Source organism: Felis catus, chromosome B1 (assembly GCF_018350175.1).
Source record: "Felis catus isolate Fca126 chromosome B1, F.catus_Fca126_mat1.0, whole genome shotgun sequence".
NCBI lineage: Eukaryota > Metazoa > Chordata > Mammalia > Carnivora > Felidae > Felis > Felis catus.
The window spans coordinates 46,662,885-46,690,879 of record NC_058371.1 but is presented as its reverse complement, the minus strand read 5'-3'; the positions used below and the strand labels follow the sequence as shown (position 1 = coordinate 46,690,879).

At 39.1% G+C, this 27,995-nt stretch overlaps 1 protein-coding gene across 14 annotated transcripts in view; it reads left to right on the top strand.

Moving 5' to 3' along the window:
- Positions 1-27,995, top strand: part of UNC5D (unc-5 netrin receptor D) — a 566,092-nt gene that overhangs the window by 272,490 nt on the left and 265,607 nt on the right. The window contains exon 1 of one of the 14 annotated variants that reach the window (XM_045055587.1): positions 1,266-1,395. The exons of the other annotated variants lie outside the window; for them this stretch is intronic. Coding sequence (XP_044911522.1) covers positions 1,353-1,395 — 43 coding nt within the window. The 5' untranslated portion in view covers positions 1,266-1,352. Of the gene's footprint in view, positions 1-1,265; positions 1,396-27,995 lie in introns of those variants that run through there. 14 annotated transcript variants of the gene reach the window in all.

Genomic DNA, 27,995 nt, shown 5'->3' with positions numbered 1-27,995 from the left:
GGAGAAATTAAGAGTAAGGAGATCGTGAGTTTTTGTTAATTAAAATGCTTAAAAGCTGTGCGGGAAGTTTTCTTAATAGGAAGGGAGTTAGAATTTTTATTCCCACTCTCACCCCTGGTGTTCCTCTCTCCCTCTGAATCATCACCCTAGAAGAGTGTATATTAAAAGTGCCTCCTTGTGTCTCGTGCTATCTTAAGATCTAAAGAAAGCGAGTGGGACAGTGAGAAGAACATTAAATATAGCTACCTGCTATGCATGCTAGCTGTGTGCTGGCCCAGTGCTTATTACCATTTACATATCATTTCAATTTCAAGAAACCTATAAAGCAGGGAATATTATCTCCTATGATTTGAACCCATGAAATGGTTGCCATGTTTGGCTGACCTTAATTTACAATGGGTCTTAAAGGATGAGTGAGAGGCAGGAAGATAAGCAAGGTATGGGGGTATCCCAGTTGGGGGAAAGTAGGAGATTGAGTTTAGAGAGAGGGAGTGTCACATTCTTGGGACTTTATGGCTGGAGTGAGGCAATAATTACTGATAACTTGTCACTTCGTTCTGGCATTGAAGTACTGTTGTTAAAGGGCACTGACTCTGGAACCACAGGGCCAGGATCGAATCTTGGATCAGGCATGATCAACTGTGCGACTTTAGGCACGTTATGTAACCTTTCTGGTTTTATCTTTGCAATGTGGAAGGAAGAGCACTGTGGAGAGTTCATACACACGAGCGCTTAGGCATTGCCTACCATGAGTGCTTTTTCAGTGTCAGCTCTTCGTATTCAAGCCACTTCGGGAATACAAAGAAGTATTAGAGTCCCTGTAAATACAGCTAGGGAACTAACAATCTACTTGTGAAAGAGTGCAGAAATGTCTAAGTGGGATGTAGTTCGTTGATTGCATGAGAACAAAAGAAGGAAGACAGGTTTGCCCCAGGCTTAAATAAGTATCTTACTATCTTAGAGTGTTTACACACCATTCAAACCCTCTACTTTGTTGGCTCCTTTGTTCTTTCTGGCCATTATGATAGAGTCCCAGATTTTAATGTGCATCACAGTGTTCTGGGGAATGGTTTAAAATGCATATTCTTGAGCCTTGTCTCTAAAAGCCTTGTGTAAAATCTGGTGTAGGACTCAGACATCTGAGTTGTCAAAAGTCCCTCATTTGGTAATGGTGGTTCTATGATGGCTTTTTCCCTTATAGGAAAACAGAATCCATCTTTGTTTTTCACTGCCCAACAACCTGTCTCAACCCTCAGGTTCCCTCTGTAAATGGAGGAACGACTAGGACAGACATCCCCACATGCCAGAAAGATAAAGGAACCATCGTTCTGGACTGGGTACACTTTGATGGTATGAGCTTGCTGAGGATGATTTGGATCAAACTGGGAACAATGGGTAAGGATGTCAGCAAGTTACAGTAATACTTCGAAGATTGGGGGGAAAAAAAGGATCCCAGTACAACTGAATGTCAGAAGCTACTCTGGTAGGCTGGCTTGAAGAAGTAGAATCGGGTGTTGAAGAAATAACATGGGGATCTGAGGAGGGGCACGCAGTATTGGAAGCTTGTGATGGAAGGGAAGTTAGCCTTGAGAATCAGGTGTTAAGTCGGTCTAATTTGAGACCAGCTGTAGGATAGGGATGTAGGTCATCCTTATACCATTGGGCGGTTCATGGTGAGGGTCAGTGTGAATAATAAACTCAAAAATACAGATCCTAAGGGGACAAGAATATGCAATTCCAGTGGGGGAGTAGCTAGCTGCCTGATAGTATAGGACGCAAATGGAACATATCGTTGTTATTACAAAATTAGCCACATATTTGAAATCCTTCAGCTTTACATTAAGAATGGTCTAGGCGGATTTATTTTTAACACTAAGTCTGTTACCCCTTATGACATAGTGTATACAAGTTGGGGAAGAGGTTTTCACAGTGTTGGCTCTGGACCCAGACCTGTCTGTGCTCAAATGCCTGATTTTCTGCTCCCCCATTGGGTGAACGGAACAGGTTATGTAACCTGTCTGTGCTGTTTCCTCAGATCCAGAGGATCGTTGAGATAAGTAAGTTAATGTAGTGAAATGTTTCAAATAATACTTGACACTGAGAAATGTCTTGATGTTAGATAGTGTCATTATGTTTTTTTAATCAGCTTCAAGTGGTAGAAAAAAGGCCTAACTTAGACTATTTAAATTATATGGATGTTTATTATTTGATGCAACATAAGGTATTACTTTAGCAGTTCAGTAAGGATATCAGACAACCAAGTTCTTTTGAACTTTATACTCTGTAATCCCCAGTGAATTGAGGGCAGCCTCAGGCTGGCTCCACCACTGGTAACTAGATCACTATAGTAGTTCTAGCCATCACATCCAGACACAACATTGTCTAGTAGAAGAAAAAAGGTCCTTTCTTCTTGGGTGTATCTTTTTAAGTCCCAGAGTCCCCCAGCATACTGTGATTCATATCTCAATGGTCAAAATTGCTTCCTGTGCCTATTACTGGCAAAGCAAATGGTTTGGAATTTTCCTGATTGACGTAAGAAATTGCAGGGCATCATTAAGGAGAGGACTAGATAGGCTTTTTCTTCAAAAGGAGGAAGACATTAGTAAACAGTAGTATCCATTAGAGATACAGGTAGAGTCATTCAGCATCGTAAACAAAGAATCTGAGCTTCAAAAATTTAAATAGTTTGCTGAAGATCACACAGTTAGAACATGATGAACCAGTTTTTGAACTAGAGTGTTTGACTCTAAAGCTCATGATTTAAAAACTCTTCCTTACAATGTGATTCATAGATCTATTTGCTTTGAGTCGCACATACATCTTTTTGGAGTCTGAGAGCACCGATGAAGTCATTGCAGGGGATATTATGAAATGGAGTGTTCAGAACAGGGCAGCTGTGTGTCCAGCATGGTCCCGTGACTCTGCAGGCATCTAAGGATTGTGAGTTGGAAGTGACCTGTGAATCCAGAATGGGGCACACATGACTTTGTAGGTCAGGGATCTTGGAAAAGAGCTGTCAGCCATCCAGGACTAAATGAGATGGACCATACTGCCTTAACTGATTTATTTAATGTCATGCTGGCTTTTCAGAGTCATGTTTGACATATTAATTCATACCCTTTGAAGGTGTTTTGGAGGGGTGAGTCTTTGGGGGCACATCTCTATCATGGCTTGCCTTCTTATCAGTCCCTGTTGACAGACCCACAGTGTGGGTGAAACACTGTGGTTATTGATTCCATTAAAAGAAGTGTACCCTTCGCTCTGTGTAATTAAGAATGGCTTCATGGCGAAGGTGCTGGAGGACAATGACAATAGAATATGGTAGATGGAGTAATTGTCAGGGCTCCCTGGTTACTGATCAGAGAGGATTCCAGAAAAATCATAGAAACCTTGCTCTTAGAACTGAGTAGGTTGCAAAAGCTCCAGTTTAATGGATCAATGCTGGACAGAGTCAGAAGCCCTCGCTCTGTCGCTCCCTGGTCCTGATTCAACTCCCAGAGTTCTTCTAAGAAATGAAAGGGTTGAATGCATGTAGGAACAGTTTAAAAGTTAGACACTGCCACATAGGAACCTCCTGTCATCCGGACACTCTGTCACCTCAGTGTTGAGACATCAGTGCATTCTCAGTGCAGTGACTTTGGAGGTTCTTTTGTCTGTTCTATTTAAATTTTCAGATGCAGCTGGGGAGAAAAGTGAAAACTCTGACCTCGGTCTAGATCATTTCAATTTTTTAAATTATCCTCATTTACTGAGGGCCTGACATTTTGACTTTGTCAGAGCACTGGGAATTTTCTAAGGAAAAAGATTGCATTTCTCTCTGGAGACCAGTGGGAAACAAAGACAGGGGTGGTTTGCACCAGGCTGATACATTGGGGTCTCCTCTTTTCATGACAAAATAGGCAAGTCCAGAGTGAGGCCTCCAAAAGGATGAACCTCACCCTCTTTGAAGTACTGCGGGGAAGTAGAGACTGGCTTCACATCTTTCCCAACTTTCTCCTCAGAAAGAGGATTCTAGAGAAGGCACTGACACAATGGCAGAAAACCAATTTTGACAGAAGGCCAGGTGGCAGGAGGGTAGGGGCTGTGTCTCTCAGAACGCTGTTGAAGCACTAAGCCTCTTAATTACACAGGCTGGTGATAAGCTTACACAGAGCCGAGAGGGGGAGCACTGGAAAATAAAGATGTAGGGGTTTGTTTGCAGTCTAGGAACGAGCTGGAGGTATTTGGCAGAATCCTGTCGCCTTCAGAAAATGGAAGTGAGCAGGGTGCATACCTCAGGTGTGATTTCGTGAGCCTGTTTTCAAAACTTAAAATAATCGTTTGAATTTATTATTAATAGCTAATGTCTAATGAAAATGTAAAACTCGTTTATCTTCTTGGAGCACGGCTGCCACTCCTCAAGGCAGATTGTATAAATCGCATCTTAATAGATAAGCCCCTCAGGAGTCGACATGTCTCCTGAGAAGCTGATACTTGGCACATTCAGGTGTGGCTGGTTGCCGGCACATGCTGTCTTCCCATGGTTTCTGCTGTGTCCTAGGATAAAGGTCTGTACTCTGAAATTGGGTAGACACCAGAAGTAGTACGTGGTGGATGGAGTTTGGGGCAGGGGGGAGTAGCAGCATCACAGGAGGAGCACCTTGTTTTCTTTCCTGTGGCTCCATCAGGGACAGCGCATGTATTGTCACATCAAGGTAGTAGCAATAAGGGCGAGAGGCCTGGACTCAGCCCTTCCTGGGAGGTGCATCAGCGCAGAGAAGGGAGAAGGGAGGTCCAGGAATGGGGACTGATTACTAGGGTCCCTGCAGTCAGGATGGGAATCCAAGGCCCACATAGATCCCATTTAAAGATCTTCAGCTTAGGGGGCATCTGAGTGGCTCAATCGGTTAAGCATCCCACTTCCTCTCAGGTTGTGATCTTATGGTTCATGAGTTCAAGTCCTGCGTCAGGCTCTGTGCTGACAGCTCAGAGCCTAAAGTCTGCTTCAGATTCGGTGTCTCCCTCTCTCTCTGCCCCTCCCCCAATTGTTGTCTGTCTGTCTGTCTGTCTGTCTGTCTGTCTCTCTCTCTCTCTCTCTTTCTCTCAAAAAAAAATTAAAAAAAAATTAAATGTTTAAGAAGAATAAAGATCTTTGGCTTGTTGGGGGTAACTTTTATTGATTGATTGACTGATTGATTGTGGCTTACATAGGTGTCATGAAAGTTCTCCTGATCACCTTCCCTGCTCTGTGCTTTTGTCACCGTGAAGGACTTAACAGGAAAATTGATGTGTACTAAAGATACTAAAGATGACATGAATAAATCAATGTCTGGTATTTATATAATGTCATACTTAAATTATTAATTCATTCTTGACAGTAACAAATGTACAGTAAAATTTACTAATTTAGACTAATTGAGGGAAAGGCCAATTATGGAGCAAAGCCTCCATTACCTGGAATCCAACTAACAAGACCAAATCAATCAATTCCGGGTCTTCCGGCATTTGTAAGAGAATTCACAACTCTTAGGAAAATCAAGCTTTCAGGGCCTTTCCCCCTCAAAAGTAATTTCTTGATTGTATCTTAGGGTCAATGCAAGAGCACTGACTCTTTCACTGAAATCCGGTCTTTCCCTCTACTTAGCTACATGAAATGCTACAAAATCCTGAGATGCCAAGAAAATACCCAAATGAAGTCTTGGGTAATTCTGATTAACATGATCTCTAGCTCGCCCTCAGCAGCTCAGGACCAGTGTGCAGAACCAAATTAATGACAATAATAACAACAACGCAGATTTCAATATAGTTAACTCGATAATCAGCATTTTCTGTGGTTTAAGTCTTAATTTTCACAACTACCCTTGGAAGAAACTTCTGGGTTTACCCCTCTTTTACCTATAAGAAAATGGAGGTTCAGAGGGGTTGAGTTAATTACTAAAGGTCATACTTGTATGTGGTAGTAGGGATCTGAATCCATGCTATCTGACCTCAGAGCTGGATCACTTAGCCACCGCCAGAACCTTCTGAGCATCAGGCTATTGGAAAGAGAGATGGTCTTCAGAGGCAGTGATGGACTGCATCATCAGATGTGCTCCAACAGGAGATGGACAATACGCTGACGAGAGTTCAAACATTTAAAGTATATTGAGATGAGGGGTGCCTGAGTGGCTCAGTCAGTTGAGCATCCGACTTCTGCTCAGGTCATGATCTCACGTTTGTGGGTTCGAGCCCGATCAGTCCGTGTGTGCTGACAGCTTGGAGCCTGGAGCCTGCTTGGGATTCTGTGTCTCCTTCTCTGCTCAATCGCTCGTGCTCTGTCTCAAAAATAAGTATTAAAAAATAATAAAGTATATTGAGATGAGATTATATTTAAATCTTATTCCAACTCTGAGCTACTATAATTCTAACCAGGAAATATACCTGGCCAAACACCTTATCCCCATAGGTGATAATGGGGATATCAACTAGGGTTGATATCGACTAATGGATATCAACTAGGGTATGACACATTACATATATAAAGTATAAATTAAAAAAATTGGTAAATTTCCCGTTCATTTAGCCATGCAGTTAATGAGCTCTCCAACTAGATTACTGAGTGGACATACTTGGACTCCATGTGGAATGGAGTCTTCTGGAGTCCTTGAAAAACACAAATCTTGTCACTAGTTTCAAATTTTTTCCTTCCCTGGTCTTATTTACATTTTTAATTGACTTGGTGAACTCTCCTTTTATAGAGAACTTAGAGGTGTATCAGGATAAAATATCATCATCCCAATGTTTTTTTTTTATGTTTATATATTTTTGAGAGAGAGAGAGTGAGTGAGCACAAGCAGGGGAAGGGTAGAGAGAGAGAGGGAGACAGAGGATCCAAAGCAGGATCCGCACGATGTGTCAGCACAGAGCCCCACCGCGGGGCTCATACCCGTGAACCACAACATGACCTGAGCCAGAAGTCAGATGCTTAACCTACTGAGCCACCCAGGCACCCCAAAAGATGATCGCTTAAAATTAGGGTATAAATTAAGAATACTTTACAATAAACTGTTTATAGCCATTAAGTTACTGAACTTGAGGCCAGGTTTTGATGTCTTTGTTATACTGTACTGCGATTTAGCGTGCATTCTGAGGTCTATTACCCAAAGACACATACATAGGGAAAAAAAAATGAATACGGGAAGGAGGTCTGTCTTCACATATTAAGACACTAAAAGAGCAATCTGGCCTGCAGTTGCCTTCATTAGTTACCTGACTTCATTCTCGTTGGCTCTTAGAAAGTTTTACCATTATCTATAACAAAACTAATTAGGTTTGCTAAGAAGAATTTAAATTACATTTCTTCCCTTGCCAATTATTACATAGAATTCTAATAATCTGACAAAGAGCAATTTCTTGAACTTGGGAGGGTATAACAATCTTGAAGAGAAACACTGGCAAATATTTTAGTTACCTTCTCCCAGAGACTTAGTCCAGGTAAGGACTCTCTCTCTCCTTCTGCCCTTTCTCTTCTCCTACCTCATAAAGAAGGGTGATAAATAACTATTCTTTTTAGTACCCACTTGCTCACAATTTTCCCTTTAGTATTCAAGATACAGAAGTTTTTTAAGAGCTGTTCTGAAATCCTTCTTAGCATTTTTAAAGACCTACTTGCATCACCCAGAACAACTGACAAGACTCACCACCTTACTGAGCACCTACTGAGTGCCAGGGACTTGTGGAGCTGCTCGGGATTCATCTGTGGGCCAACTGGATACAAGTCCCTGCCTTGGTATATCAGATATTTCTAGTAGAGGAGACCGGAGTAAACCACATACATTATAAATTAGAAAAAGATCTAAGAAGTTAGAAGGGGTAAAGCATGAGGGGATAAGAAGTGAGTATTTTAGAGTATGAAGAATTGAGATTGAAGACCGGCACAGGTTGTTATTAAATAGGGTTGTCAAGGTAGGCCTCAGAGTAAAGGTAATATGTGAACTGATGAGAAGGAAGTGGGATCATGACCTCTCTTGTCAAGAAACTCCAAAGGTTTATCACCTCACTCAGACTCAGATTCCCATGTCCTGAAAGGCCCCATGTGTGTGCTGGGCCTTCTCCCCTTTATTTTCATCTCCTCCTCATCCCATGCACACCAGGCTCCACATTGCTTCCTTTGGTTATTCTGGTGTTGCAGCCATGCTCCCACCTGAGGACCTTTGCACTTGCTGTTTTGAGTACTTGAAATATACTTGGCTAAATATCGGTATGTTACCTCACCTCCTCTGCTTTCCTAAACCCTCCTTAACTGTGCTATCTTAAGTTGCAATTCCCTCTGACCCAAGAGCTTCAAGCCCTCTTACCTGCTCTCTTTTTCTCTTTAGCACATTATTGTCATCAAACATGCTATACACTTAAAATCAGTAAAAATGTATATATTGTCTATCTCCTCCCAAGAATGTCAACCTGAAGGGGAAGGATTTTGACCTCGTAGATCACTGAGTATTCCACTCATAGCACAGTGTCTGGCACTGAGAAGGCATCACAGATACTGTTTTGGGATGACTGAATCACGTGTACGTGGCAGTTGTTGGCTTGTTAAATAGGTTCTTTCAAACTCTGGGAGAAGAGTTTGCTTTTTAAAACCAAATAATGCATTAAACTGGTCATTTTGTTCACATCCTTTAACATTTTTAAGCTGTTACAAAAATACACTTCCTGAGTGGATTGCATAAAAGTCCCGACTAAGTAAATTGGAATCCATTGGTTATCGTTGCAAACACAAGCCACATAAAAAAGCCGTTGATATAAAGTCGAGGGAGGGGAATGTCTTCCAAATAAAAGAAAATAGATGACATTAAGTTGTTCAGTACAGTGTTTCAATAGTAGAATCCTTATTGCCCTCCTGTTATCCAACTGGACCCATTTTATCTCTTAGCAGCCACGTGAACTGACATGCATGAGCCCTACCCAGGGAAGCCTGGTTGAACAGTTCATGCACAAGACTGAAGACACACAGTGCTTGTTTGCAATTCTCTCTCTGTCATTAACTGGCTGCAAACCCGTTTAGCCCCCCATGCCATCACATACCCGTCTGCCAGGCTCTTCTCTAGTTAGGGAGTGAGCAAATGAGGGCTTTTGAGGGAAATCTTTAAAAGAAACATTATCAGGATGCGTGTGATCTATCTCTGCCTCCCAGAGCAGAAGAAAGTCACTCTAACCAACCAGAAAGAGTCAAAGCCCAACATATATTGGCAGGCTGGCTTGTGTACAGTGTTCTAATCTGAGGGGATAATCTCACAGTTTCTAGGAAGGAGGTGATGGCAGAAAATGGTCTTTTTGTCCTTTGCATCCAGACCTCAGAGATGCCACAAACCCCTTACAGCTTTTAACGTGGCTTTACTTTGTTCGAATTGAGCGTTTCCTTGGCTCTTTATGTCTGGAAATATTCTCTCTTTCCTTAGTGGCAATTCAAACACAAAGAGAAATCAACATTTTAAAAATTCAGATAAGCAGGAGTTAGTTTACAGTTAGAGATTGTGAGCACACTGCTTTTGTGTGATAATATTTGAAATTTATTTCCACAAGTTATTGCACATTCATTTCTGGAGTTTTCATTGCAGAAAATTGCCAGAAGGAATGGATTTTGTCTTCTTCAGCTGGCAGAACAATTTTCCACCTGTCGCCCAAATATTTGATGAGAAGGATTATGTTGCCGGCTCTGAAAGTTTATACTGTGGATCCTTTGGAAGTGAAAGGTGCCTAATGAAACTACTAACCTGATATCAGGGTCCAGCTTGCTAAGGCATCTATGGAGCTGTGGAGGGATTTCTGGTGGTTGGGGCAATTTCCAAAAGACTAGTTTCAGGGACAGAAATGTACGTGTGTTCGTGCGCACTTTCTCAACTGGCTGCGTGGCAGTTGATGTTTTTCTTCTTTTGCGTTGTATTCTTGTATTCAGCAAAACTCCCGTGGCCTTGCCAAAGATCTGAATTAATTGCCTGAAATTATTGTTATTCATCTTCCTGGTAAATGGAACCAAAGAGAAGCAGTGGTGCATGGGTACAAATGAAATTGTCATTTGATTTCGGGTTCATGTAATTGACTGTGTCCATTGAGTTTTATATTCCTGTGTAGTTTGTTAGGTATATAGCCAGCATAGTCTGTGCAATCAACAAAAACAGATTTCAAAAATCCATGCATAATGGCAGCAACCTTTTAAACTGTCAGAATAAATATAAAACTGTTTTTCCCTTGTTTCTTCAAACACTTTATGGACATTGTAAGTAATAATAATATCGCTGCTGTCAGAAGAATTTTTCTGAAGCATGGGTTTTACCGTGCTGTATCAGGATTGTTCAGTTAACTCAGAGGAAGGGCTCACATTCGTCGGCTGACTGTCCCTGGATAATGAGACCCTGATTTGGATTTTCTGTCTTATTTTCCCCTATCCTCTGTATCTTACAAGCCAGTCAAACCCAACAGTTTTTTCCTGCATATTCCTTGCCAATGACCCAAATTGCCGTACTTTAGTTGTTGTTTCTCATCCTATTTATCAAATTTAAGTTTTAACTACCCATTATGACTTAAGACAAATTCTGCTCTTTCCAAAAATACTTCTATGAAGCATGCAGCTGGAGAAAATGCCTTACTTTGTGAACTCAGATCCCTTCATAGACCTTGTTTATGGAATCTTTCGGCTTCTATTTTTTTATTTCCATCGATTGCATACAAATCTACAATAAGACAGATTCTATTATTAAGAGCATTTCGTTAGGTTGTTTACATGGACATGATAATGTTGCTTCAAACTGAGTTGTGTGTATTTTCTTCTGAAAACCTGCTCCCGGTTTGTACAGGATGTTTATGCTTTGCATAGCTCATTAGTGTCACCTGGCTTGTCATTTGGTGTTGGTCCATCCCTGGCAGAGCCACCCCAGTGTGCTGAGGGCTTCACCAAACTGCTAGAAGCTGGTGCTGGTCATAATCTGTCCTTGTGTCATGTTGTGAACTGATGGAAGCACAACAACATTCACACTAGGTGTACCCAAGACATGGAATGGAAGAGCTGACCATACATCCTTAGCTTTCCTTCTCTCTGTGTTCCCTCCCAGATGTACCTTCCCAGACCTTTCCCTCCAGGCTCACCTCTGAGCTCCTCCTTCTTAGGGCACAAATCCAGCGAATATCTTTGCTTCCCTACGTTGTGCTTCTCAAGGAGAGCTGTATCATGCTGGGTCCAGACAGTGTCCAAATGTACAAGGAATCCACATACAACATCCTTAATGCAAGTGTTAATTTTACTTGCATATATGGGGTCATTTTGTTTTGTTTTGTTTTCATTAACTAGATATATCATAAAATTCAAAATTTACCTGGATGTTAAGATGAAATAGTTGATAGCAAAAAAATGCCTTGTATGTGGTCACATGGTTTGCTCATAAGAGATCTGTGATGCTCATAAGAGATCTATGTTCTTCTCTGCCTTTAGGATTATTTCAATACAATAATTTAAAAACATTAGGATTAGAATGTTTGTAGCTGATAGATTTTGTTCTCTCTCATTATCTTCTTTTTCAAGACTTTGCCTTCTCTTCTCCCCAAAAACCAACTGTTTCTGCCCTATCTTCGGGAATGTGCCTCTCTTTGATTTCTGTGACCAGGACAGCTGGAAGGTTGATTGAACAACTAGACTGTCGTGCCATCTTGGTCAAAGAATTTGGGAACCAGATGTATGGGTAGAGAAGAATGGAAAAGTAGGAACTGGTTCCTGCCAGTGGCATGGTGGTTCTTCAACAAAGCAAATCTGAACATGGAGGGTTAATTTAAAATAAGTGGTGTTTTTGTTGTTTCATTTTATTTTTATTTTATTTTTTTAATGTTTATGTATTTATTTTGGAAGAGATCAGGGAGAGAGTGAATCCCAAGTAGGCTCCATGCTGTCAGTGCTGAGCCTGATGGGCTCAAACTCATGAACCATGAGATCATGACCTGAGCCGAAATCAAGAGTTGGAGGCTTAACCCACTGAGCCATCCCGGTATCCTGTTTGCTTCCATTTGTAAAGGGAGGGAAATGAGATTGGGAAGGTCTGTCTACTCATTTGTACGTATACCTGTGCTGTTCTAGAACTAGAAGATATTTCAGCGAGCTGTTGCCACCTCCTTGACTTAAACCTGGGATGCCACAGGGTTACAGAGCAGTTGGGGAAAGCCCACTATTTCCAGCATTTCACAAAGCCTAATGAAAAAATGTGCATTTATTCATAACACATTTTTCTGATTTGGGCTGGAACTTTTGAAATTCAGTTGGGTTATGTTGGAAATAATGGATTAATCAGAGATTCTGATTATTTGTTGTCTGACAATTTAAAAAAGTACAGTAAAAAAAACACATATACCTATCTTTAACCCTGGTTATTTTTAATTATTATTTATTATGAAGTGATACTATTTTTCTGTATCTACTTGGTATTTTTTTTTAAGAGAGAATACCTGAGTCAGGGAGGGGGCAGAGAGAAAGAGAGAGTGAAACAGAGAGAGAGAGAGAATCTTAAGTAGACTTCATGCTCAGTGTGGAGCCAGATGGGGGGCTTGATCCTGCAACCCTGGTATCGTGACCTAAGCTGAAATCAAGACTCAGATGCTCGGCCAACTGAGCCATCCAGGCACCCCTTCTTGGTATATTTTTAACACAAGAAATAAACACTATAGATGAAATCAAAGTACTTTTTCTTTCATACCTCTTTCCATAATCTTTCTCTATTTTCCCAGCCACAGCTCCTCTTGATAATTTAATATCCTTATATTTTATTTTTATATCTTAGCATACATTTATGTACTTGTGAGTAATATTTATTACATTGCTTTATGACTATGCTTTATAAAATTTTATGAACATGGAATCCTACAGATACATTCTGTAATGTGTTCTTTTTCTTATAAGTTGAGATTTATCCTTGTTGGTAGATTGATCGATGGTTCCTTCTTATTGCAGTATAGTATTCTATTCCACAAATGTTTTACTCGATTTATTCTGTTCATAGTATAGAGGGATATTGATTTTACTTTTTGTCTAGAAAACATCTAGAACATATTTATGCATGCTTATTTTGGCTCATGTCCTGGTGGAAATTTCTGTATGTTTCTAATTAAAAAGCAGTGGGTGAAATTATTACTTAAAACATACTGGTTGGTAGGCAGAATCTTTTAAATGATATACTCCAAAGGAAGGAGTGCTCAAAGGCATCAAAAGTCATTGATATAATGTACCCTCTCTATATGAATAGGGTTGAATTTAAGTCATCTCAGAAATTATCTTTTTACCCTTTGAAAAAATACTGGACTAATGATGCTGGATGGGCTAAAGCCCCATGAAGGGAGGCCTCATGCCCCTCACCAAGAGGGTTCTTGGCTTTGCATGAGAAAGAATTTAAAAGGAGGCCATTTGAGAAAAGGTAAAAAAATTTAAGTTGAGAAGTAAGAAAGGAGCTAGTTCATAGACAAAGTAATAGTGTCTCTTCTCAGATGGGGAAGAGGACCCCTACCTCTTTGCCTCTAATGGAGGATTTTATAAGTTTTTTTGTTTGTTTTTGTGGTTGTCTTTTTGTTTGTTTTGGTTGTGTTTTGTTTTGTTTAGCTAACTGTATAGGAATGCCCAGTCTATATGGCCTTTACTGCCTGAGGAAGAAAAGTCTTGTTGTTTTCTTTGAGTCAGATCTTGTGACTCCTTTTATGAATTGCTGACCTTCAGGTTAAGGGTCATCCTAAAACCAAAATGACTTGACTTTGGTCAAATTGTCTCTCTTGTGTCTCTTCCCTCCTACATCAGTAGGAGTCCACAAATCCCTTGGTTACATATTTTAGTATCTCAGAACACTAGAGTTAGGAAATTTTTCATAACATTTGACCTAAAATCTTACTTATCTAATTAAAGTCCCATTTTCTCTTACTTTTCTTTGGAAGTAATGAAGACCAGCTTTACCTCTGTCCGTAACATAACCATGTGTTCTCATATGCTGACTGACTGGAAGTGTTTTGTTTTTGTTTTTTCCTTCTGCCTGCATAAGTCCAGTCTCTTAAGTTGTTCTCCTAGGATTTCTTGCCTTAGGTCATGTGTGTAGTTCTAATCAAGGCTTTTTCAGATTGATTCATATCTTACTTAGTTTACAGGGCTCAAAACTTAAAAAAAGAAAACAAGAAGAAGCAAACAAACCAAAAAAAAATCTTATGATTGCCTTGAACATGGATGACTCTATTCCCTCTTAGGTTTTATGTATGACTTTCAGTATTTATACTTATGTGTAGATATGTATATATCTGTCCCTTTATTCAGGAAATATATATATATATATATATATATATATATATATATATATATGTATATATATGTATATATATATATATCTCATGTTCCTTCTTCTTAGCAAGCTTTTAAAATTTATAACGAATATATATACTTGGCACACATCAGACACTGACAGTACTGGGTGGCTGGATTATATTTAGCATGTAGCCTATTAGGTTGACCAGTTATTCCTTTTGATATGTTACACAGAGGCAGTTTTCACTATTAGACATTTATTTAGTTGATAAAAGGTGGAGGATATGATTTTTTATTTACTAGAAGCTATGTAAGGAAAGTAACTAGCAGGATTTTTTTCAATAGCAGAGCAAAACAACACAAAGTAAAATGGCCGCTGATAAGAGAATGGGTAAGTAAATCATGATATATTCACACAATAGAATACTGCAGTGAAATGCATGAACTCTAACCATGTGACAAGGATGGATTTTAAAAACAACGTTGATAAGAGACTCTTAAAAACTGAGAACAAACTGAGGGTTGATGGTGGGTGGGAATGGGAGGGGAGGGTGGCTGTTGTATGGAAACCAATTTGGCAATAAATTTCATATATTAAACAAAACAAAACAAAACAATGTTGAGTGCAAATAGCAATCAGAAGACCCGAAATGGCCAATAAACATATGAAAAGGTCCTCAACATCAGTAGCCATTAGGGAAATACAAATCAAAGTCATACTGAGATACTACTTCACACTCACAGTAGGATGGCTGTAACCAAAAAGAAAGATCCTAAGTTTTGAAGAGGATGTGGAGAAATTTGAACCTTTGAATGTGGTTGGTGGGAATGTGAAATGGTATAGGTAGTATGCAAGAGTTGGCTATTTCTCAAAGAGTTAAGCATAGCTACCATATGACCCATCGGTTTTATTCCTAGGAGTATATACCCAAAAGGAATTGTATATCCACACAAAAAACAGTGCTTGTGAATATCCATAGCAATGTTATTCATAATAGTGAAAGTTTCCCCAATGCCCATGAACTGATGAATGGATAAACAAACCATGGTATGTTATTGGATAATATTACTTGATAATAAAAAGGAAGGAAGCCCTGAGATATGCTACAGTATGAACCTTGAAAACATTCTGCTCAGAGAAGCCAATTACAATCCGTGTCATATGATTTCATTTATATGGAACGTCCAGAATAGGCCAATCTGTAGAGACAAAAGTGTTTTAATGGTTGCTAGGGCAGGGTGGGGGGGAAGGAAGACTAACTACTAATGGATACAAAATTTCTTTTTGGGGTGATGAAAATGTTCTAAAGTTAGTTTATGGGGGTGCCTGGCTGGCTCAGTCGGTAGAGTATGCGACTCTTAATCTCAGGGTCATGAGTTTGATCCCCAATGTTGGGCCTGAAGCCTGGTTAAAAAAATAAAGCTTATATTGTAGTGATGATTACATAACTGTGAATATGCTAGAACCATTGAATTAGACACGTGAAGTGGGGAAATTTTATGGTATAGAATTGTATCTCAAAGATATATATTTTTAAAAGCAATCAGAAGAATCCATGTAGTCTATTGCAATTTTGATGAAGCTCAGAAACAATCAACTAAAGAATATGTTGTCTATAGTTATATACCCATAGGGTGAAACCCTAAACATAAAGAAGGAAGTGATCTTAACAAAAGAAAAGAAGAAGTAAAAATATAGCATAGGGTGGTGGTGGTTAACAGTGGGTTCCAGACAGGACATCCTATCAAAGGGAACTATGGAGCCATGGTGTTGGGAATGTTCCGTTTCCTTAGGATGAGTGGAGAGTTCCTTGGGTTACCATGCTTCATTCCTTATGTATTTACATTATGTATATCGTTTTAACCATTGCTTACTACGAAACTGTTTATATGCGTCAAGGACTTTATAATAAAAATTGGAATGCAGCCTTCTCTACCTTTTGAAGGAGATAGTGCCCCTGATATTACTAGAGCTGTAGATGTTTATACCATTTCTAGACCATCAGACAAAGCTTGAGACAAAGGGTGACGTCCAGTAGGGGTGGCCCGTTGCATAGCCAGCATGTTAATGAGTTTCCAGTTGTATAAATCTGAATTGTTTTGAATTAGAAAATGGAGGGAATACATTTTTTTCCCTAAAGGAAGGTTTTGTTTGTTTGTTTGTTTGTTTGTTTTACTCTTAGAGAGTAGCACAGGAGGAATAGGTAAGGGTGAGAGGTAAGGTAGTAGAAAAAGGTTGAAACTACACAGGGAAGTGGAAAAATTCCTTTTATGAAAATGACTATTGGAAACCAATTGTGATTGTTTTCCTGTCACAGAAGAGGAATTGCATCAGTGACATAAAGAGACAGTAGATAAACTGAACTAGCATAGAAAGGGAGAAAAATATAGGAGCTAAGAAATGCTTCTTCTGCCAGACTTCTCCCATTGACTCCTTGCCGAGATTAGGAAGAGTTGATCCTCATGCTGAGATTTCCAACCCCACAAATGGTTTGGTTGGTGAGAATTTCATTTCAAATCCCATTTGAATCTTAAAATAGAAACAAACATATATATGTTTATCCTTGAGTTGTAAGATTATTCTACCCCCTGGACCATCCCTATTGACTTTTTTTTTTTTTTTTAACATTTATTTATTATTGAGAGACAGAGATAGAGCGTGAACATGGGAGGGGCAGAGAGAAGGAGACACAGAATCTGAAGCCGGCTCCAGGCTCCAAGCTGTCAGCACAGAGCCCGATGTGGGGTTCGAACTCATTGACTGTGAGATCATGACCTGAGCTGAAATCAGACGCTTAACTGACTAAGCCACCCAGGCGCCCATTGACTTTTTAAAATGTCTTTCTCCTTGTGTCTATGTCCATTTTTCAAAATTGTAAAAGCAATGTGGTATTTTTTAAACAGCTGCTCTGCGGTTGTTACACACTTACTTAAATTGGGTTTCATCAGCACCTTAATGAACAAACTCTCTCTAACCCAGCCTTAATCAAAATGTTTTTTAAAATTAAAGCAATGAGCAGCTCTATGTGCCTCCCTTAGATATTAAAACTTGAGATGCCTTGAAGAACCATCCACGTGATTGTTCGAATATCCAAAGTCTGAGGTTTTATGAGCTCATAATACCCAGCCCCACCAACATTGCACACGGCACCCTTTACTAATCCTAATATCCTCGAGTAATATCTGTTAATTCTAAAAGTGAACATTTAAATATGTTTATTTTGCTCTCAGACTATTTTTGGAATGAATTCTGTGACAAGTGGTGTCACACTTGGATGTCTAAAACCAGATTTTTAGAAATCATTTTTCTAATCAGTTGTGCACCCACTTGGCAGTAATCTGATCTAAACTCAATTCTCTTAGTCTTTGATGAGCTCTCATGTGGAGCCAAATCTAAATTCCCTCAAAGAGCAATGTTTCACTTGCCCTTTTTCTGATCAGTGGAGCCCTCCCAGAACTCCACAAGCTTGCTAAGATGATTACAAAGAGCTCTGAGATTTCAACCAATTCCTGAAATGCCTTGGCATATTTTTACCCTGCAAGATGTTTATGCAAAGAGAGGAAGTTTCATCTAGGAGGAAAGAAAAACTTCAAGGTAACTTTGGGTTTAAATGTCAGATTTTTTCACTTGAATCTTGGTTTCATGTGGCAGAAAGAACTCTATTAAGAGATGTGTTTCTAGTTCCCTAGTCTGGACTCCATCACTAGCTAGTTGAGTAAACTTGGCCAAGTCACTTAGGTTCTACGATTGGCACTTTTCTTGTCTGTGAAATGAGTTAAATCGTTTGACTTCAATAGTACCTGCTATCATTAGCACACAAAGTTTCCAAAGGTGGCTTTGGACAACCTGCCCCTTTCTGCCTTTTGCATAACAAAGACACCCCAAATGTCCATATAAAGTATTTTTTCTTAAGCACATGTCTCCAAAATACAGCATAATGTTGACTTTTGCCCTTGCTCTGAATACTTGCCTCAGAAACCTGATTAACAGTGTTTACCAATTAGTGATTATCTTTGCTATCTACTAACTTTGCTTAAAACAGATCTATAGGAAACAAATTGCATTAAACAGATCTAGAATTGCTTCCTCCTTTAAGTCCTTTGGTGATTTAAGACCTATTTTTACTCCCACTTGCAATGGCGTTGTTGTGTAGGCTGATCTAAAATATTACTTTGCGATCAAAAAAGCAACTATGAAGAGATAATGCTATATCAGTAGATAATTTTTGAGAAACTACAGATCTGATTATTCACTTGGACAGTCACATGGATAAAATTAGAGTTTCAGAGCAACTTAAAATTCCTTTTAGAACCTCTGAAATTAAGAATGCACTCTTTTGACTCTTTAACTTTTTTTTTTTTTGTTTTAATTGGGCAGAAAAGCAATGTATTACTTCAAAGATATTCAGTCATAGTAAAAATCCAGTGCAGCTATTAAAAAGAAAATCTTCTTTTCTCTCCCTGCCCTAGAGTGTTCATAAAGAGTCTACAGATATGGTCTGTTATTTTGTGTGTGTCCCAAATATAACTGGCATAATTATCTTCATATTTGGCTCATTAAGCATTACATTCTTCTGTGGATCACTGCAGTGTGACAATGGCCCAGGAGTGAAATGGTTTCCTGTGAGACAAAGGGGAAAAAAGCACGATTCTGTTCTCGTAGTTTTACCTTTAAGTCTACTGTTGTCAATTGAGAACATTGCTTTGATGTATAATTAATCTAACTGAAGTCTAGTGTTCTGCACTTACTAATAGAAAACCAGTAATCTGCATTTGCGGCAAGCCCAGACCTTCAACCAAACCGGGAGCCCACATTTATCTTGCAGGTTTGTGTTGTTCCCTGCAGTCATAGGGAGAGAAGCACATTCTTCAGAAAGCAACTCCTTGAGTCCTTGGACACCAGAGTTATAATAAGAGGGGAAGCTTGCCTCATCAATCTCGGCTGGGTCTGTAACACACACGCGGCCTCAGAAGCATGGAGTTTCTTGGAAGCCAAGTGAATTCCCATATCTCCTCCATTTTTGTGGTTTTCCTGGTGGTTTCTTCTGGGATTCGTGTGAGGTGGGGACTACAGATGTAGGCTAAAATGGAAGACAAGTGAATTGTTTTGTTCTTTGCAGTGTCAGCATTTTGATCTCTACGGGATTGTGTCCAAGAACTTTAAATGTTGAGAGATGAAGGTTTATTTATTTTATTTTTTCCCCTATGAAGGAAATCGTGTTTCTGCCATCCAAGAAAAGGGAAGTATCCAAGAGGAATAAATGTTTTTGTCACCTGTACTGGTTTCCTCTGAGTATTCAATGGCCCCCAATTTCCAATAATTTCTAACGACCTGTGAATGCCCGTTTTGCTCTATTAAGTGCCTATTGGCATATCTGATCTTTCAGTACCCTCCATAATGACGTTTGTTCAGGCCCCAGAGCCAGGCACACTGCCCATGTAGGAGCAAATGATTACTGGTATTTATTATGGGTCAAAACTCTGTGTGCCCTCACTTCTGTTTTTATCACATTTTATTGTGGGCAGGTAAAGAAAAGTCACTTGGACAAAAAAAATTAAATGAAAACACTTTGTAAGTTGCACTCAGACATTAACGAGTAAACAATTATAGGATCCTTTGTTGCTTTTTTTTTCCTCTTTGTTCTGAATTGAGACTTTCAAGATCTTCCCTTATTCTTTTGCCCAAAGGACCCTTGTCTTGCTAGTGGCATTACCTATAGCAGGTAAACAAAAGGTGGTGTTTTGATTGGAATCCCTTGTATGTGGTGGTTAATCATTGTGCTCCAGAGGCCCCTTCCCGAAAGATGGGCAATGTCCAGTCAGATTTAGTGACTTCTAAAATCAACTGGTCATTTTTTTTTTTTTAATTTTTTTTTCAATGTTTATTTATTTTTGGGACAGAGAGAGACAGAGCATGAACGGGGGAGCGGCAGAGAGAGAGGGAGACACAGAATTGGAAACAGGCTCCAGGCTCCGAGCCATCAGCCCAGAGCCTGACGCAGGGCTCGAACTCACGGACCGCGAGATCGTGACCTGGCTGAAGTCGGACGCTTAACCGACTGCGCCACCCAGGCGCCCCTCAACTGGTCATTTTTATAGACAATGTAATATATTACCATCCAGTGGGAAAATGCATTTTTAAGTCCTCGGTTTACTTTTATAGTTTGCATCCTAGGGATTATATAATAGGGATGGAAGGATAATATAGCAGGCATCTAGGGGGTTTTTTAGTGAGCAGATTCTAATGCCATTCTAGGTAGCTCTCTCCAGGACTTTTGTGCTGCCATATTAAACCTCATACTGTCAACTTCAAGTACCGTTGTACGCTGATTTTTAATGCCTTGACTTTGTTTTCTTCTGATAAAAGTACTTAGTGTGTTTTCTGTCCACTTTGCAGTGGTGTTAAATTTTAATTCTAATCAACTATAACCTCTGGTGTTGACCTCCTGTTTGAGGGCCCTTAGGTTGATGATTCTAGAGTTACCTAAAGATCAATTCCAAACAAGTGTTAAGTTAAACCATTTAGATGAAATTGTACCTGAAGAGGATACAGTTCTGTTTTGAAAGTAAGGATACCGGAAAATATTTCCTTCCCCAGATTTTCCAATGCCATTGCTTTCCAATAAATTAATATTGGAAAAGATCACAGAAACCGTTATTTGACTAGGTGGGTATTGTAGTCCAGCTTGCTTTAATGTGTATTTCAGCTTCCAAACAGACTCTGAGACAGGAGAAGTAGTAGATTGATAATGTAGTGATATCAGCATCCATTCTTTCTTTTCCCCTCTTAACCTAATAAGAAAATTTTGATCATTTCCTGGGCTCCCCACATCTTTGCCCTGGAATTTACCTCTAAATGTTAGGAAGTGTTTCATTCCTTCTAGGACACATAGATCCTTTTGATTGATGGTTTAATATCTCCCCCCAAAGTACCAACTAGTATTGGTTGTTTCTTTAAATTTCAAAACCTGTTCAGTAGTAACACAGGTCATTACTGATCTCCTGACCCAGACCTTAGGTGCCAAAAAATGAAATGCTTGCTCTAAGCCGTGGATGTGGATCGCTCCAAGGTTTCAACCTAGTGATGACAGATAGCAACTGGAATGGTGATATGGACGTGTTGTCTGATTCATATTCATTTATATAGAGAGGTGGAGTGCTGAGATAGCTAAATAATTAAATCACATCATGTAATTAAACTTACTCTGTTAGAGTGCTCTCCTTCCTTCCATTGTTCTTGCTGACAGCATGCATACCAGGTTTCACCCCAGTGCAATTAAGCTGATTAGGTAATACTAAGCCGCTCAAGTATGTAGTAGGCTTTTCTATTGTTGCTTTTTTTTTTTTTTTTCCCCTTTCCCCTTAAGCTCCATAAGTCAAATGCCAGATTCTCGATGTACAACTTCGGGTTTTCAGATGATGTACATAAAGCTCTTTACTAAACACATTAAAACAAAGGCTGGTGGCCTTAATCCTCAGAGAATATTCATGTTCCCAGAATTGGTCACTGGGTTGTGATCTTAGACATTGTTTTCTTTTTTTTTTTTTTTAATTTATTTTGAGAGAGAGACAGCAGGGAAAGGGCAGGGAGAGAGAGAGAGAGAGAGAGAGAGAGAGAGAGAGAGAGAGAAAGAGAAAATCCCAAGCAGGCTTCATGCTGTCAGCACAGAGCCCGATGCGGGGCTCGAACTCACGAACCGTGAGATCATGACCTGAGCCGAAATCAAGAGTCAGATGCGTAACTGAATGAGCCACTCAAGTGACCCAATACTGTTTTCTTAGGGAAGAAGAACTTTTACTTCTCCCTTCTAGGTTCTTTGGCTGGTATAATAATTAAACTGACACAAGGCAGGGTTACAGGAGGAAAAAAAAAAAACATAGAAATTTAATTGTATACGTATAGGAACCCCAAAGGTCTAGGGTTACCAGGCAGGTAGAATATTGAGGTTTATATGTCATTCTGAGCTAAGAAGAAGGGGTTGGGATCTGGAACTTCAAGGCAGGGGGAGATAATTCATAAGATGGGAGGAACAAGTGTTTGGTTAAAAAAATCGTATCTAACTTTATGATAGATATAGATATCTATATATAGATACGATTTTTTAACATATTTTTTTTCCACAGGAATAAGTATTTCTGATATAAAAAGTTATCTATGGTATTAGTTCTCTTCATGGTATAGGCTCTCTATCCAAATTCTTTTAGGCAGTTCAGAGAGAGGTGTAAAAAAACAAAAACAAAAACCTCTCACTGAGTATTTTAGGTCTTGATTGCCTTGAGCTCACAATAATCCACATGTCAAAGGGTCACATTTTGGGGTCATGTATTCTCCTCCCTATGAATCCCACCTTTGAAACTTCCCCCAAATTTTCACAGTCCAGAAGTTGAGTTGGTAGATTGCTGTCTTTGAACCAGTCTCTCTGTCCTGATACTAGGTCAGTCCAATTAAAATCCTTTCAAGCAAGCAGTCAAGTATTTATTAAGAGGCAGATCTATAGAAACAGAAGAAAAACAGGAATTGATTGGAGCAGACTCTAGTCCTGGTTTCTGAGTTCTGAGGAGAGCCAGTCAAGAAGATTTCTAACTGTCACCCTCGAGCCATCTTCAGATAGAAGGAGGGTGGGCATTGGCAATCGTACACATTTTCCTGGTTTGCAGTTTGAATGTCTCGGGTGATCTGAGTGGCCTACACAGCTGTAGGCGCAAAGATTGTCTATACATACATAACCTGTTGTGATTTCTTTGAAGTATATATCACGTCCAACTTTAGCTTGCATTGCTTCAGTAAAAGGACAGTGTCATTTCTCAAGGATTTCAAATCAGAAAGTTGGAGAATAATTGGAGGGGTTAATTTGCAGAGTTATAGCCAAAAATTGGAGAAAACTACAATAATCTAGGGTACAACCCTGCTTACAGGTGGAAATAAAACCTCAAAGACAATTAAAAGAATGAGAATCTGATTTCCATAAGTGTGTATTCTACTGAAACGTAATTTTTCTCTCCACAGTCCACCCCCATTTCTATCTAAGATAACCATAGTAAGACTGATTTGTTTACCAGTTAAGTCTAGTTTCAGTGAAGTTGGCTTGATTACTTACATAAGGGAAGCAAGAATAGTGATTGACCATAGAGAATCTTTTAATCTGTTTTGCTGGAACTTTTTATAAGGAATCTCAGATTAGACTTAAAGGCTTTTCAAGGCTTTCAGATACCCTGAGAATCTTGTACCCATTGCCTGTCAGGACATGACCTTCCTTACCCTGTAAGGCTGCTGGAAACCCTATAAACAAAGTGGCAGACCAAGGTTCCAAGGGATCTCATTGGCTCCATAAAGTCAACCGAAGTTCCTTCAAGTTGTCTGGCTTGTATCCGACTGTGCATGACTCTCCCAAACATTGCATTCTAACCAAAGCGCTGGTACTATAACTAATGTTTTCACTTGTGTCCTGTTACAAGGAAAATAGATTCTTAAGGAACGTATGCAAATAATTACATTACCATGAAAATAAGAATGCAAAGAGTTTCTGAATTCTGGAGGTGAATTCTGAAGGGATCAGGTCCAGGAGAAAAAGACATTTCAGTCCTGCTTATATTACAAAGGTATATTTTACCAAAGTGCTGTCATTGTTCACTTAAGAGGAAAGGTTTCCTTATATCTGGAAACCAAAATACTAACCAGCAGTGTTTCAAACAAAAAGTCGTAATAATAATTATTCTCATCACCTTTTTCAGTCCCTTGTAATTCTTGTTGATCATGATATTTGGTTAGCAATTTTATGAAGCCATCAGTGTTTTTTCTTCCCCCATTAAAGTTCTGTAATTTCATATCCAGTTCAGTGATAGAACCTGAAAGTCATTAGAAAGCTCTGTCATAGAGTACTTGTCACAATCCTTTCCATGAATGTCTCCAAAAATGAAAGCGAATCAGGCAGGAGCAGTGTTGCAGAAGCATCTGGGTAAAACAGCTCACTTCCTGTGAATGACAAACTTAAAAATCATAGTCACTGAAGGTCAGGGAATCGTTCATCATTGCTAAGAAAATTTGGTTATTTCTGTGGTGCACAGCATAACGTTATACCGTGACATACCAGATTTGTAGAAATTTCATGCAATTTGTAGGACATTCGTATTAATAATATTTACCTATATAATCTAAGAAGCTTTTTTTTAAGTTTTAATTTATTTAAGTAATTTCTTCCCCCAATGTGGGACTTGAGCTCATGACCCTAAGATCAAGAGTCAGATGCTCTTCAGACGAAGACAGCCAGACACCCCAAATATGACCTAAGAAGATTTATTACCATTTGTTTGACAATATTTCCCATGGAATTAATAGACCAAATAAGCCTAATTAGTGTAACTTACCTCTTTCTCTTTTTCCCTCCCCCCCCTTTTTAATATGCAGGGAGAACAAATCTTTGGAGACATTTCACGGGTTCCTAAAAGTTAGTTTGAGGTCAAAAAGACTTCATTTAGAAACGTAATTTTGGGAATTTTGTCTGAAATACCAAAAAGCTTTAGACATTTTACTAGGATTACAGATAACTATGAAAAATACTGAATTCTCCATTTAACCAAACTGACAAAAAGATTTCAGAGACAAGTATAGAAGGGTACTTAGTCTAAGCCAGACTCCACTCTTTTAATATCAGAATATTTGGGTTTACTTAAGTAATCAAAGAACCTGATGATAAAGATAATATGAAGCACAGGTAATTAATTTGATAAAACATTAAATATTTGTTTCTAAGTGAATTACTTAAAAGGTAAAAACCTTTCACAAATCTTATCAAGAGCTGACTGATAGTCCAAGAAACTTTGTCCTTCCAGCAGATTTAGATTTATACAAGCACACTATTGGTATTAAAGCTTAATTTTATTATTTTTTTTTTTAATTTTTTTTTTTTTCAACGTTTATTTATTTTTGGGACAGAGAGAGACAGAGCATGAACGGGGGAGGGGCAGAGAGAGAGGGAGACACAGAATCGGAAACAGGCTCCAGGCTCTGAGCCATCAGCCCAGAGCCTGATGCGGGGCTCGAACTCACGGACTGTGAGATTGTGACCTGGCTGAAGTCGGACGCTTAACCAACTGCGCCACCCAGGCGCCCCAAAGCTTAATTTTAAAACTCATAATAATTCAATTTGTAGCCAACTCTATCATTCAAGATTACTTTTTTTTTTTTCCCCTAACTTCCTGGTCAACTTTCTTTGCCCATAGTTGGTGCTTCATTTTCCTCCTTCCCATTCTGAAATAACCATTTAGGCAAAATCACCTTCCTCCCCTCCCCTCCCTTTCATGTTTGTTTATTTTTGAGAGAGAGAGAGAGAGAGAGAAACAGGCAGAACACTAGCAGGGGAGGCACAGAGAGAGGGAAACAGAATCTGAAGCAGCTGAACTGTCAGCACAGAGCCCGATGCAGGGCTTGAACCCATGAACCGCAAGATCATGGCCTGAGCCAAAGTTGAAAGCTTAACTGACTGAGCCACTCAAGTGCCCCTCACTTTCATTTTCTTCCACAAAAATGCATCTCTGTACCTTGTACCTTTTCTAACAACGACAATTTTACTTACATGTAGAATTATCCTTACATATAGAATTTTTTGCCCCATTATTTTTAGTAGCTTTAATTGTATATTAGAATTCTTAACCCTTAGAAACTTCAATTTCTAGTTAAAACCAAGCGCTTGCGAACTGTCATACCAACACTCTTTAAATTGGCAAATTTGTGGGGTGCCTGGCTGGCTCAGTTGGTTAAGCATCTATCTGACTTGGGCTCAGGTCATGATTTTGCATTTGGTGGGTTCGAGCCTTGTGTCAGGGTCTGTGCTGACAGCTGAGAGCCTGGAGCCTGCTGGGGATTCTGTGTCTCTCCCTCTCCCCTTCCCTCAGTCTGTCTGTCTGTCTCTCTCTCTCTCTCTCTCTCTCTCTCTCTCTCAAAAATAAATATTAAAATAAATTGGCAAATTTGTGAATTTATTTCAAAATTTCTTTGAAGCATACACTTTCTCATAGTACAGTTTATTTTGTATGTGGCACCAGACATTTTTAGTGATAGATTCTATATATCTTTAGTTTGTCTGTAATAAGAAGCCCAAAGTGGAAAAACTTGCATTCAGTAACCATTGTTCCTGTGTTTTATTTGCAAATGATCTAGATAGTCCACGAAATGCAATTTTTTAAACCTAGCACAACTTTTACCAGTGGAAGTCAAAGAAATTTAGCTATTTTTAAGTAAACATGGCATAAAACAATCATTGTTGAAAAGTTTCCCTAAAAATTCTCATCCTACTTATATCTATTTAACACACCTTTTTAACAACAATTTTTAGATTCCTTTTGAAGATCACATGAGACACTAAAGCAGTTAGCCATCATCTTATCTTTCTTAAGTTATCTTAAGTTACCTTGACAAGTTTTGTAAGAGATAGCTTGAGTTTGACTTTTAGTAAACACAGAATATAAATAATTGTACTTAATGCTGATAACTCTAAAAGATATGTCTGTATTTAATAAACCAAGATAATTAGGGGGCACCTGGGTGGCTCAGTCGGTTGAGAATCAGACTTCAGCTCAGGTCATGATCTCGTGGTTCATGATTTCAAGCCCCGCGTTGGGCTCTGTGATGACAGCTCAGAACCTGGAGCCTGCTTTGGATTCTGTCTCCCTCTCTCTCTGCCCCTTCCCCACTCATGTTCTGTCTCTCTCTATCTCTCAAAAATAAATAAGTAAATAAAATAAAAATAAATAAAACATTTTAAAAATAAACCAAAAAATTAAACTAGCTTTTATTTACCAGAAAACTCATATGAGATCTTGTGAACTTAACATTTGAGTTAATTTCCATTATATTTGTGAGATTTAGAATTCTTGAATATGATAAGCATTTATTTGTCTTTCAGCCAATTAAATAGAGCTCTTCACAAATTAATTTTGGCAATAACATCTGGAGGTAGAAAATGTCATGTATATATAACATACGTCCACCAACAAATATAAAAAGGCAGACACAGAGACTCCATAACTTCCATTATAAAATTCTAGCTATAAATCAGGTGCAATACAAAACTCACTCGTTTATGAATCCTGGTGTCTCTGGCAGGTGGAACAAGATAAAGTTACCCACTTAAGTGGTTCAAGGTTTTTACTAATATTCGTGGAGAAGTCTTTTCTTTTTTTAATGTTTGTTTATTTTTGAGAGAGAGAGAAAGTGTTGGGGAGGGGGGTGGGCAGAGAGAGGATCCAAAGTGGACGCTGTGCTGATAGCAGGGAGCCCCAAGCGCAGCTCCAACTCAAGAGCCATGAGATCATGACCTGAGCCAAAGTCCAATGTTTAACCAACTGAGCCATCCAGGCATCCCTGTGGAGAAGTCTTTTAAGATTTGTATTTGCCCTTGACAAGTGATCTTATGGAGGCTGTGGGCCAGATTTGGGCAAAGGAGCTTTTGTAGCAATCTCACCTCCTTTTTTTTTTTTTTTTTTTTTTTTTTTTTTTTTTTTTTTTTTTTTTTTTAGTCTTAGGGTATAGTTTTAATTCCTCCTGGGGTGTTTACACTTCAGAGACATGGTTAGATTTACATCTTTGAGGGACAGATAAGAAAGAATGCATGTTTTCTCCTAGGATGTTTGGAGTGTGTTTGCCTCTGAAATCTAGGTAATTTTTCCTTTTTTCTTAAGTGCATGACTATTGTGCTTCCAGTGTCCTGATTTTTACAGTATCTTC